Source organism: Caretta caretta, chromosome 27, assembly GCF_965140235.1.
Source record: "Caretta caretta isolate rCarCar2 chromosome 27, rCarCar1.hap1, whole genome shotgun sequence".
In the NCBI taxonomy this organism is placed as follows: domain Eukaryota; kingdom Metazoa; phylum Chordata; order Testudines; family Cheloniidae; genus Caretta; species Caretta caretta.
The window spans coordinates 6,537,908-6,551,610 of NC_134232.1; the positions used below are offsets into that span (position 1 = coordinate 6,537,908).

At 44.0% G+C, this 13,703-nt stretch overlaps 1 protein-coding gene and 1 long non-coding RNA gene across 13 annotated transcripts in view; one reads left to right on the forward strand and one right to left on the reverse strand.

Moving 5' to 3' along the window:
* The window catches only part of MARCHF10 (membrane associated ring-CH-type finger 10), a 100,239-nt gene that overhangs the window by 30,391 nt on the left and 56,145 nt on the right, over positions 1–13,703 (reverse strand). For 7 of the 12 annotated variants that reach the window (XM_075123695.1, XM_075123694.1, XM_048830461.2 and 4 more), the window contains one exon: positions 3,028–4,423. The exons of the other annotated variants lie outside the window; for them this stretch is intronic. In XM_075123695.1, coding sequence (XP_074979796.1) covers positions 3,028–4,423 — 1,396 coding nt within the window. The remainder of the gene's footprint in view (positions 1–3,027; positions 4,424–13,703) is intronic. 12 annotated transcript variants of the gene reach the window in all.
* The window catches only part of LOC142070200 (uncharacterized), a 44,541-nt gene that overhangs the window by 1,900 nt on the left and 28,938 nt on the right, over positions 1–13,703 (forward strand). The window lies entirely within an intron of this gene.

Here is a 13,703-nt window from a genome sequence, read left to right on the forward strand (position 1 = left end):
GTTCAAGGACTAAAATTCTAAACAACAAAACAACTGAGAACTGGATTGATTTTAGTTAAACTTGGCAAACTCATCATAAACAGATTTTCTGAAGGTGAAAAAGCAACTCAAGAAATACCCCTGCTTTCCTTTTATGGTGATAAAACATGAGACCCTATAGAGTTATATACAGCATTTTAGACAGCTGTATAACTTTAGAAAACTGGACAGTCCTCAGGTATACATCCTTTGGTGATGATTGGACAGATTGAGACAGTAGGAGAAGCTTCTATCTCTAGGACTCCCACTTCCTTCCTAGCCTGCCCTTCCAACATGATTCATCTCCCTCTGCTACTAGTTTTCTAGCAATCCCCTGGGTTAAGAGCTTGCAGGGGGACAGAAGATGGTATTAGGAAGTCAAGCAAGCATATGAAAGTGGCAGTGCAGATATCTGGGGCTGTGTAGCAGAGTGGTCACCCTGCTCTGGCCCTGAAGGGGTTAAAACAGCCCTGGGGAGCCAACAGTAAACGCAGCCCTGGAGAGGGCTGGGAAAAGCTGAGTGAGTAGCTGACCACAGGTGCGGCCAGCTCAATCAGGGCCTTATAAGAGGGCTGTGGGCCAGAAGCAGAGGAGTCTCACTCTAGGCCTGGAATGGGAAGGGCTAGCTGCTTGGGGGCAAGGTACCTGGAGCCGAGCCGTGCCGTGCCGTGCCGTGCCGGGTAAAGGGAGCTGAGGTACTCCAACCCCAGGCTGAAGGCCTTGCTAAAGGCCAGGAAAGGTACTGGGTCTACAGAGGTATAGCCTGGGAATAGGCAGAGGCAGCTAGTCCTACGCCCCTTGCCAATGATGAGTGGCCATTATGGACTGCAGTCTGCCCCAGTGAGCAGGGGCTAGATAATGACTGGCAGTAGCCACTGAGGCAAGGTGGGTTTAGAGGTTGGAGGTTCCCCTGGGAGGGGAGACCTAGAGTGTGGGAGCATTGCCAGGGGGCAGGACACCAAGGTAAAGGGGCACCGCTGTCTGGGAGGGACACGGATGCCAGCAGCAGGCGAGACACTGGCCTGCAGAGGGTGCTCTGAAGGCTGGAAAAAGCTAATTCCTGAGACAACCAGCAGGAGGTGCTGCACCAGTGAATCTTCGCTTCGCCACAGGCCGGTAGCTGTAAGGAAGTGGGTGAAAAAGCCAGAGTCTGTTACAGCCTAGTTGGTGGGTGAGGTTTTTTGGAAAGGGGGTGGGGAATTAAGAAGTGGACATGTTCGGCTAAGTATTCTAAGGGTTAACACCTTTTGAAATAAAGCATCTTTGTTCTTCTACGTGTCCAGTTTACATTCTGGTACTACTGTATGACTCAGAGCTATGTCACTTCTGTTAAGTGCAAAAACTGAATATGTGGCCAGTTGGTTTATGTTCTGGGGGAGTAGAAAGATGGGATGGAGAGGCACATTTTCATGAAAACATCTTTGTTCTTAATTGTTGAAACGACTGCTTGAGAAAAAGAGCAGCTTGCTGATTACAGTCAGCAGCAGGAAACCCAGAGTTGACCAATATGCCTATATCAGAAAGTCTTTTCAGCCAAGGAAATTACAGTTTTAGGGAAGAAAGTGGAGAAACTGGGTCAGCTAACAAGTTTTTAGAACAGACAATCCTCTTAACTTCCTTAGCATCTGTATGGATGGCTTCTTTTTATCTATATTCCTTCCATAACCAAAAACTTGGTCTAAAAGAGATTAAGGATGGCTATGATACCCTAAAAACCAAGAAAATAATAAGCTTAGCCACCTCTTAACTGTATCCTAATGCCCACACAGCACACTTCCACTGACAGTGACAGACTCCAGATCATCCAAAGGAATTTACTTCTGCCTTCAACTGATAAAGAAACATACAGCAAAGAACACATTCATCTCCTCCACAGTATTACACAAACCTTAATTACAACCTCAGCAACATTAGCAAATATTCCAGGTTGACACAAGGTAAGTGTCGTGTGTCAGTGGGAGAAGCATCAGGATACAATCTATTTTGTAGTAGTGAAATGGCAGTTCTCTTCAACAGCCTGTGTTCCATTGGAAACAATAAGTACGGCCATTTTTACTAGTGGCGCATATGTGTGCATGCGCACACGCGCCCTACTAAAACTAAAAGCAGCTTCAGTGTCACTGTAAGTTATGAAAACTGGCAAGCATTTGAGTAAGGGAAATTGTAACTATAATGGGCAATATGTGGGGGGTGGGAAGGGGTTACGACCTAATTCTTCACCTGTGCACACAAAGGTAGCTGGCAATGAGTTTTAACGATATGGAAATTTTGAAAGATTATAAAATCCAGCCATTTGTTACCAAAGGGGATCCAAAAGGTCAAACACTGGGCAACCTTAATATAAACAAATACAAATATAATATTGAATTCCACGGAGCTCTCCATTTAACTATAGAACTGCGTGTTAATGTGAAATCATGGATGTGTGACCTGTAGAATTACACTGTTACGAGTTAAGCTAAGCCTCATTAAAATTGGGGTATGCAACTGCCATCCTTCATTTAAGATTGCTGTAAGAAATAGTCAGATCCTTTTATGAAACAATAAGTCTCAACCGCAAACAGAAGTGCATGTCACTGCCCAAAACACATGCACATGTGAGGTTGCTCGGGAATTTGAACTAACTGGGTGGAGGGGGGCTTCCCAGGGACTGTTTTAGTAGAGTGGTGTGTATGTATGAGAGAGAGAGAGGCAGGAGAAACTCCAGGGAAGAGGAAGAAAGCCAGGTGTTGCCTGAACAAGCACAGAGTATGGCCCTGAGAAAAACCTATTGAAAGAGCTTTTAGGCTGAATGGGCTTAGAGCTATGAGCAAAGAAAATATCGCCAGTTGTTTGTTTTTCCTTCTGTGTTCAGGGAAACAGGACTTGGATGTTCTTTGGAAATAAAAAGGATTGCTTCAAAGGTACCTGCCTCCATCATCAATTTCTCCTCCCAATGGAAACAACCCACAGGGCCTCAAACTTTGGCTAATTGCTCATGTCAAAAGGGTAATAATATGTATTTCTCACCTCTCCTGCAGTTTCTTAAGCTTCTCTGGGTCTGCATGTTTGTTTGTTTCCTTTGCACTTGTGGTATCACATGCTGTCATGCTGCTCATAGCACTACTTTGATTTTGTAAATCAGACACTGCCAGCAAAGCAAGTGGTAATTGATCATGTAATGTGCCAGCCATGTGAAGGTGGGCTGTGAAATCTGTTTGAAACAAAGATGGGTTGGAAGAATCTATAGATAAAAAAGAACTATGTGAATTTAATAAGTTCTCTTCATCATGTAAGGCAGCATTTGGAGATGCACTCTTTAAACCATTATCTATACTATCATCCAGTAGGCTATTATCTTCAGGTGTACTGACTATAGGGGATGAAGATTCATAACTTTCTGCAGCAGAAAAAGAATCTCTACTTCTTATAGGAGACAAGGGTCTACGAACATTAAACCTTGAACTTCCATCCAAATCCAATACTTGAGATGATACAGTTGTCAAGCTCAAATCTGTTGAGACTTCAGCTCTAGGTGCAGATTGTATTAATGATCTTGGAGCATTATATGCAGAATACAATAATCGTCTATGAACTGTTGACCTTGCAGAAGTAAGGAGATCAGTATAATGCCTCTGATTGCTTTCACAGGCTTGCAATTCTCTGTTATAAATATTGACACTAGGCCTATCTATAGAGCTAATGTTATTAAGAGTCTCAGCAATAGGAGCGCTGCCTGGTCTGCTTTCAGCTCGTGAGCTTCTTGAGCTAAATAATGGAGTTTCATTTTCATTTTTATTGCAATCAGCACCTTCAGAAGAATTCCCATCTGGAGTGTAAGACTTTCCATAGTCACTAGAGTTTCTTCGCCTTAATGAAGACTGTTCAACAGCTGTGTCCATTACATTGTGTTGTCTTAATGGTCCATGAGAAGATTCAACTCTTCTCGATGAAATGCTTCTATCGTATCCAGCTTCTTCAGAGTTACATTGTTCATCTTGTGCCAAGGATGTTCCACTAAATTTGCTAATTTGTCCTAGAGGAGTAGGAGAGTGATTTAGATTGAAAGAAAGGAATTCTTTCTCTAATATATCCTCTTTAGTATCATTTTCTTCATAGGAATCTTCCATGTTTAAGCAACGCATAGAATAAAAGTTTTCATCTCTAAACCTCAAAGGGGCCATTTTAGTGGGTATAAGAGATGGACCATGTGACTCATTTGAGACAAAGGAACCATGAGCTCCCTGTAAGATAGATGCACATGATAGAGTTGGAGACTGCTGAGCCTGTGGAAGAATACTTCCTGTTTTGCTATCTTTGGCTAGATCTTTACGATCAAGATTTAGCTTAGAGGAATGGATTAAATTCCTTCTCTCTTGAGATCTCTTCTTGTTCGTGAGCGTAGTTTCATTTGTCACTCCGAGATCTGCAGTGAAAACAAAATCAACTTTCAGCATTTGATCCTTTTTGTTTCTAGTGCCTAACACATGCTCTAAATGGCGATTTCTTACTACTGCTGTTCTGGTATTGATGTTATGACCTATTCAGTTATAGGTAACTGCAGTTCTAGTGCACTTTAACACAATTAGTAGACTTTATTCATAAACTCTTCTAGGGTTCGGACAAGAAGTCAATATTACTTTGCTATCTGGATGCCTGTAAGACCCCACATAAAGGAAATGCATAAATCATGCTAAATGGTGCACTAGCACTTCCAGAGGTTCAATTAACACGTCTCCTTCCGAGCACAAATCTTATCCCACCTCCTACTTGCATTCAATGTGTAGCTCCAGAAGGAACTGCCCTTTTGTGATCAATAGAAATTATCACAATGTTTTTAGATTTTTTTTTCTGTTCAAAATTTGTAGTAATACTTATTATTTGCAAATAGCATCATAGCACCTCTGTCTCAGGCTTTCAAAGCTCTTCACAAACTGAGTAGGTATTATCCATGTTTTAAAAATGGAAAAAGTGATACAGAGATGAAATGACATGCTGAAAGTCATACAGCTTATCAGCAGTAGATATGCAAACAGATTCTCTGTCACCCATTCTAACCACCAAATAATACTCCTTCCCACGTGATTTGTACTGTTGGTAAAAGGGGTCAGAATAACATCCCTGAAATCCTCTGTGCTCATTAGTGACTGTATCCTAGAGGATCACCCACCTGTAGGGAGTTAAGAATAGTTCATTCTCCAAGACCCATCTAATTCTTGGTTGCTAAGTGCAACATAAAATGCCAGTTGTGGTCATAGCAATTGTTTCTAACATGGATGTCTAGAAACAGGACTGAGACATGCTGATTTCACAAAGACCACTGAACAGCAATCAATCACTTTTAGTCACCATTAATCTAGCATGAATGAGAATCAAGGACCAAGACCTGAAAAAGATGTCTGATATAGCCTGTCCTCCATTGCAGTATCCAAAAGAGCCAATTTAGTTTCTCTAGAAGAGGGCAGACATCAGTCATAGGGGGAAGGCATCCTTTGTCAAAACTTTCCAAGTATGAATAAAAAGTGAGTAAGAAAATGGAACTAGTTCCTGTGTGTATTCTAACATCTTCTCACATTACATGAGTGTGTTAGGGAATGAGCAAAGAACCGCTATTAAAGGCACTGTCTAATAAAAGTGCATACGCTTATCACTGCTTCCTCTCTCTAAATTACAAGCAACTTCTTCCTGAGAAGTGCTCCTACAATTCCCACTGCCTTCAACAGGAGAACACAGATGCATCCAAGGCATCTGTGGTTTTTATCTATGACCATATGCTTTTTATTTCTTTTATCACAGCACACAGTATGGACTCAGGGAGACCAATTGCTTTTAGAGGAGGGAAAACAGATTGTGTTCACCTCAGACTTTTCACAGATCACCAGATTCATAGATCTTAAGGGCAGAAGGGACCATTATGATCATCTAGTCTGACCTACTGCACAATGCAGGCCACAGAATCTCACCCAACCACTCCTGCAATAAACCTCTCACCTACATCTGAGCTATTGAAGTCCTCAAATCATGGTTTAAAGACTTCAAGGTGCAGAGAATCCTCTAGTAAGTGATCCATGCCCCATACTGCAGAGGAAGGCGAAAAACCCCCAGGGCATCTTCCAATCTGCCCTGCAGGAAAATTCCTTCCCAACCCCAAATATGGTGATCAGCTGAACCCTGAGCATGTGGGCAAGATTCACCAGCCAGATACCCAGGAAAGAATTCTCTGTAGTAACTCAGATCCCACCCCATCTAACATCCCATCACAGGCCATTGGGCCTATTTACCATGAATAGTTAAAGATCAAAATCACATTATACCATCTCCTCCATAAACTTATCAAGTTTAATCTTGAAGCCAGATAGGTCTTTTGCCCCCACTGCTTCCCTTGGAAGGCTATTCCAGAATTTCACTCCTCTGATGGTTAGAAACCTTCATCTAATTTCAAGTTTAAACTTCCCGATGGCCAGTTTATATCCATTTGTTCTTGTGTCCACATTGGTACTGAGCTTAAATAATTCCTCTCCCTCTCTGGTATTTATCCCTCTGATATATTTATAGAGAGCAGTCCTCTCTCCCCATAGCCTTCTTTTGGTTAGGTTAAACAAGCCAAGCTCCTTGAGTCTCCTTTCATAAGACAGCTTTTCCATTCCTCGGATCATCCTAGTAGCCTTTCTCTGTACCTGTTCCAGTTTGAATTCATCCTTCTTAAACATGGGAGACCAGAACACAGTATTCCAGGTGAGGTCTCACCAGTGCCTTGTATAATGGTACTAACACCTCCTTATCTCTACTGGAAATACCTCGCCTGATGCATCCCAAGACCGCATTAGCTTTTTTCACAGCCATATCACATTGGCAGCTCATAGTCATCCTGTGGTCAATCAATACTCCAAGGTCCTTCTCCTCCTCCGTTACTTCTAATTGATGCATCCCCAACTTATAACTAAAATTCTTTTTATTAATCCCTGTCAGGGTTCCTTCCCCACTCTGAACTCCAGGGTACAGATGTGGGGACCCACATGAAAGACCCCCAAAGCTTATTCTAACCAGTTTAGGTTAAAAACTTCCCCAAGGTACAAACTTTGCCTTGGCCTTGAACAGTATGCTGCCACCACCAAGTGTTTTAAACAAAGAACAGGGAAAGGGATCACTTGGAGACGTCTTTTCCCCAAAATATCCCCGCAAGCCCTATACCTCCGTTCCTGGGGAAGTCTTGATAATAATAATCCTCACCAATCTGTACAGGTGAACACAGACCCAAACCCTTGGATCTTAAGAACAATGAAAAAGCAATCAGGTTCTTAAAGAAAAGGTAAAAGAATCACCTCTGTAAAATCAGGGTGGAAAATCTAGAGTATTCACATTCAAAACACAGAGGATCCCCCTCTGGGCAAAACCTTAACGATACAGAAAATGGGAATAAACCTCCCTCTTAACACAGGGAAAATTCACATAAACTAATCTACTTTGCCTGGCTTACCTATACAGTTCCAAAATTGGAGACTTGGATTAGGATGGGTTGGAGAAGATGGATTTCTGTCTGGCCTCTCTCAGTCCCAAGAGAGTACAAAAGGTAAACAAACAGCACAAACAAAAGCCTTTCTCCCCCTGCCAAGATTTGAAAGTATCTTGTTCCCTTATTGGTCCTTTGGGTCAGGTGCCAGCCAGGTTAACTGAGCTTCTTAACCCTTTACAGGTAACAGGATGTTGCCTCTGGTGAGGAGGGATTTTATAGTACTGTATACAGAAAGGTGGTTAACCTTTCCTTTATATTTATGACATGCCCCCCAAATCACAGATAGGGTGAAACACTGGCTGTGATTTCTTCCTGGAGCTCTAGGAGAAAACAGTTAAGACACATGCATCTCTAAATATACTACTAACTGTATAAAGACTAACAATATTTCCCACATCTTAAGGACGATTTGGACCAGTTGATTTGGGAAACTTTCATGGGAGAGTGCATCAGCCACTTTGTTAGAACCTCCTGAAATGTGTTGTATGTTGAAATCAAAATCTTGGAGAGCTAAACTCCACCAAATAAGTTTTTCGCTATTTCCCTTGGCGGTATGAAGCCACTGTAGCGCGCATGGTCGATTTCCAGGTGGAAACGCCGTCCCCAAACGTATGGGCGTAGCTTTTCCAGAGCGTAGACAATGGCGTAACATTGCTTTTCACTGACTGACCAGTGGCTTTCCCTCTCAGACAGCTTCTTGCTGAGAGACACAACAGGATGAAACTCTGCTCCCACACCACGCTCGGATGCATCTGTGGCTACTAGGAATGGTTTGTCAAAGTCTGGAGCCCCTAGCACAGGGTCAGACATGAGTGTTGCTTTAAGCTGGTTAAATGCCTTCTGACGCTCTTTGGTCCACTGAACTGCATTTGGCTGTTTCTTTTTGGTTAGGTCTGTCAGTGGGGCAGCGATTTGGCTGTATTGCGGTACAAATCGCCTGTAATATCCGGCCAAGCCTAAGAAGGATTGGACCTGTTTCTTTGACTTTGGGACAGGCCACTTTTGGATAGCATCCACTTTGGCCTGTAGGGGGTTGATAGTTCCTTGACCCACCTGGTGTCCAAGGTAAGTCACTCTGTTTAGGCCTATTTGACACTTCTTAGCCTTAACAGTTAGTCCTGCCTCCCTTATGCGCTCAAGGACTTTTGTAGATGTTCCAGATGTTCTGCCCAGCAATCCGAAAATATGGCCACATCTTCAAGGTAGGCGACTGTAGATGGTCTCCCAGTGGGATTGGGAGAATATGCAAGTTTTTGCATATTTTGGAAGGTGGCGGGTGCATTCCGCAGCCTGAAAGGGAGCACATTAAATTCATACAGCCCGACCTGTGTGATGAAGGCTGACCTTTCCTTAGCGGATTCATCTGCCAGTACCCCTTGGTTGAGTCCAAGGTAGAGATGAACTGGGCCCGTCCCAGTTTCTCTAATAGTTCATCTGTGCGTGGCATTGGATAGTTGTCTGGGTGAGTTACAGCATTTAGCTTACGGTAGTCCACGCAAACACGTATCTCCCCATCTAGTTTGGGAACTAGAATCACTGGAGATATCCATGCACTGTGGGAGGGGCGGATTACACCCATTTGTAACATATCCTGGATCTCCCGTTCTGTAGCAGTTTTAGCTTGAGGAGACACCCGGTAAGGTTGGGCTCTAATTGGGTGAGCATTACCTGTGTCAATGGAGTGGTATGCCCGTTCAGTCAGTCCTGGGGTGGCTGCGAATGTCGGCGTGTAGGTAGTGCACAGCTCCTGGATCTGCTGTCGCTGCATATGCCCAAGGGTCATGGAGAGGTTCACCTCTTCCATGCCACCAGCACTTTTCCCTTCATAGTAGACACCTTCAGGCCACTCAGTGTCATCTCCTCCCTGGGCTGTAAACTGACAAACCTTTAATTCTCTGGAATAAAAGGGCTTTAGAGAATTAATATGGTACACCTTAGGCTTTTGGTTTGAGGTGGGGAATGCTATGAGATAATTAACAGCTCCCAGGAGCTCTTGGACCGTGAATGGCCCTTCCCATGATGCTTCCATTTTATGGGCCTGAAGCACCTTTAAGACCATGACCTGGTCCCCTACTTTGAAGGAACGCTCTGACAGCTTCTGCAGCTTTGACTTGAAGTAATCCGTGGCCTCTTCTGCCTTTAGATCCATAAGTTCTTCAGTTCACGCCACTTCCCTAACTAACTTCCTTAATTTTTGAAAGTCAGCCCTTTTAAAATCAAAAATCCTCGTTGCAGATTTATTTTTGTTTATCCTTCTGTTCAGTTTGAACTGAATTAGCTCATGATCACTTGAACCAAGGTTGTCCCCTACAACCATTTCTTCTATGAGGTCCTCACTACTCACCAAAACCAAATCTAACATGGCATCCCCTCTTGTCGGTTCAGCAACTACTAGATGAAGGAATCAATCAGCTATTGCATCTAGGAAAATCTGAGCCCTATTATTATTACTAGCACTTGTCTTCCAGTCTATATCTGGGAAGTTAAAGTCTCCCATGATCACGCAGTTTCTAACCATCAGAGGAGTGAAGTTTTGGAATAGCCTTCCAAGGGAAGCAGTGGGGGCAAAATCTGGCTTTAAGATTAAACTCAATAAGTTTATGGAGGAGATGGCATGATGGGATAACATGATTTTGGCAATTAATTGATCTTTAAATATTCATGGTAAATAGGCCCAATGGCCTGTGATGGGATGTTAGATGGGGTGGGATCTGAGTTACTACAGAGAATTCTTTCCTGGGTATCTGGCTGGTGAATCTTGCCCATATGCTCAGGGTTCAGCTGATCGCTATATTTGGGGTCGGGAAGGAATTTTCCTGCAGGGCAGATTGGAAGAGGCCCTGGAGGTTATTTGCCTTCCTCTGTAGCATGGGGCACAGGTCACTTGCTGGAGGATTCTCTGCACCTTGAAGTCTTTAAACCATGATTTGAGGACTTCAATAAGCTCAGACATAGGTGAGAGGTTTATTGCAGAGTGGGTGGGTGAGATTCTGTGGCCTGCATTGTGCAGGAGGTCAGACTAGATCATAATGGTCCCTTCTGACCTTAATATCTATGTATCTAAGTTTCCATTAGTATTTACTTCATTAAAAACATTAAAGAGGGCTCTATCCATATCCAAATTAGATCCCAGCAGTCTATAGCACACCCCAAGCACTATCCCAGGGGAGGCTCTAGTAGTTTTCTTCCCCAATGTGATTTTTGACCAGACGGACTCTGTCTTAGCCATTCCATCGCTTCTTATTTCTTTACATTCTACCTCATCATTGATATACAATGCTACTCCACCACCTTTTACCTTTATTTCTGTCTTTCCTAAACAGCACATACCCTTCAATACCTGTAGTCCAGTCATGACTACTATTCCACCATGTTTCTGTTATCCCTATAAATATCTGGTTTCACTTCCTGCACCAGTAGCTCTAGTTCCTCCATTTTGTTACCTAGGCTCCTCGCATTGGTGTACAAACGTCTTAATTTTTGCTGTTTGGCCTCGCTCACATTCTTTACCCGATTGGACATGCTACAGCCAGTATGACCTATTAGACTGGTATCCACACTGCTCTTCCTCCTTATGTCCAATCTCCTACCCACGGCTGTATCCTTTCTTACTTTGTTTTCTTCCCTCTTAATGTTAAAATCTGGCGTGGAGATTACCTGGACATCTCCCCCAAATTCCTAGTTTAGAGCTGTCATAAATATAAACGGAAGGGTAAACACCTTTAAATCCCTCCTGGCCAGAGGAAAAACCCTTTCACCTGTAAAGGGTTAAGAAGCTAAGATAACCTCGCTGGCACTTGACCAAAATGACGAATGAGGAGACCAGATACTTTCAAAGCTGGAGGGGGGGGAATAAAGGGTCCTCTCTGTGTGATGTTTTTGCCGGGACCAGAGCAGGAATGCAGGTCAGAACTCCTGTAAAGAGTTAGTAAGCAATCTAGTTAGATATGCGTTACATTCTGTTTTGTTTAAATGGCTGATTAAAATAAGTTGTGCTGAATGGAATGTATATTCCTGTTTTTGTATCTTTTTGTAACTTAAGGTTTTGCCTAGAGGGATTCTCTATGTTTTGAATCTGATTACCCTGTAAGGTATTTACCATCCTGATTTTAAGAGAGGTGATTCTTTTACTTTTTCTTTAATTAAAATTCTTCAAGAACCTTATTGCTTTTTCCTTGTTCTTAAGATCTAAGGGTTTGGGTCTGTGTTCACCTATGCAAATTGGTGAGGATTTTTATCAAGCCTTCCCCAGGAAAGGGGGGTGTAGTGCTTGGGAGATATTTTGGGGGGGAGACGTTTCCAAGTGGGCACTTCCCCTGTTCTTTGTGTAGCGCTTTGGTAGTGGCAGCCTTTAACCTAAACTGGTAAGAATAAGCTTAGGGGGGTCTTTCATGCAGGTCCCCACATCTGTACCCTAGAGTTCAGAGTGGGGAAGGAACCTTGACAAAAGCTCTCTTGATCAGTTGTGCCAGCCTGCATCCTAGAAGTCTATTTCCTTCCCTACTCAGATGAAGTCCATCCCGAGAGAACTGTTCTCTGTCCATGAATGCCTCCCAGTGGCCATACATCCCAAAGCCCTCCTTATAGCACCACTGCCTGACAGTGGAGTATTAATGCCTAGGCCAACAAGGCCTAGGCCTAGGGCAGCAAATTTGCAGGGGCGGCAAATTTATAATAGCAGCCAAAGGCTGCTTCCCCCGGTGCCGGTTTGTGCCCCCGGCCCTGGCCCAACTCCACCCCTTCCCCAAATCCCTGCCCCAGCCCTGCCTCCTCTCCTGAGCGTACCACGTTCCCCTCCCTTCTCCCCTCCTTCGTGAACCTGTTTCGCTCACAAGCACTGGCAGGGAGCGGGGAGAAGCAGGACCCGGCAGTGCACTCAAGGGAGGAGGCGGAGTGGAGGCGAGCTGGGGCAGGGGTGGCAATTATTTCTGGGCCTAGGGGTGGCGAAATCATTAATCCGCCACTGCTGCCTGAGCCATCTGTTGATAGTCATAATCTTGTCACACCTTTGTTGCCCTTCTCTAGGAACAGGCAGAATCCCACTGAAGATCACGTGAGCCTCGATTTCCTTAAGAGTCTTTCCCAGCCTGGCATAGTCTCCCTTGATACGTTCCAGCGAGAATCTACCGGTATCATTTGTTCCCACATGAAGGACGATCAGTGGATTCTTTCCCGCTCCCTTTAGGATCCTCTTCAACCTCAGGTCCACATCCCGTATCTTAGCACCGGGTAGACAGCACACCCTTCTATTCTCTGGATCAGCTCTGGTTACAGGCCTGTCCATTCTTCTCAGTAAGGAGTCCTTGATCACATAGACCTGCCTTTTCCTGGTGACGGTGCAATTCTCCGGTCTATCCTCTGCTCCCTCTGCCTGCAAGTTCTTTCCATTCCTGTTCTCCCTTGTAATCCTCTTCAACCCATGCTGTATCCTCCTGGGGCTCATATTTGGTGTAGTCTCCATTGACTCTTCCCCTTTTCCTATATGATTAGCTGCTCTTCTCTTCTTCCTTGCCCTTCCACCTTCAGTGACCACCTGCTGAGCCCCTTCTTCATTTTCCAACTCTGCAAACCTGTTCTTTAGCTCTATTTCTCCTTCCCTAGCCCATCTTTTCCTCTGCCTGGTTCTCTTAGTCACATGCTTCCACTGTCCATTTTCTTCACCCAGCAGTCTCCCCTCAGAGTTCTTCAGTCCTGCTTCCATCTGCAAGTCTGAGCTTTTCCCTTCAGCTGCCTCATGTCTTTGCTCCATAATCCGCTCGAACCTCCTTCTAAACTCAACCAGACTTTCCACCTGCATCTCCAATCCTCGGATCTTTTCTTCCATCAGCTCTATCAGATGGCATTTCATGCAGACAAAACTCTTTCCAGGTAACCCCTCCAGGAACATGTACATACCACAGCTTCCACATCCAATCATCTTCATTGTGTCTTCCACTACTTAGGTCACTACCACTGCTGCCTCTGTATCTGTCATAGTCTTCCCACCTAAATCCTGTTAATCTGGGAGAAACAAACCACACCAAAACACCACCATCCACAGCAAAAACAAACCCCAAAAAAGCACCACAGTGCAAACTCCCCTTTCAAATCCCTCTGTTTACAACTCTGTTTGCTGGCTCCTGTGCTGCTGCAGCTGTTTAGGTTGTATCTGCCTCTTCTTACCATGTTCTACAATTAAGAAGAATAACATGGG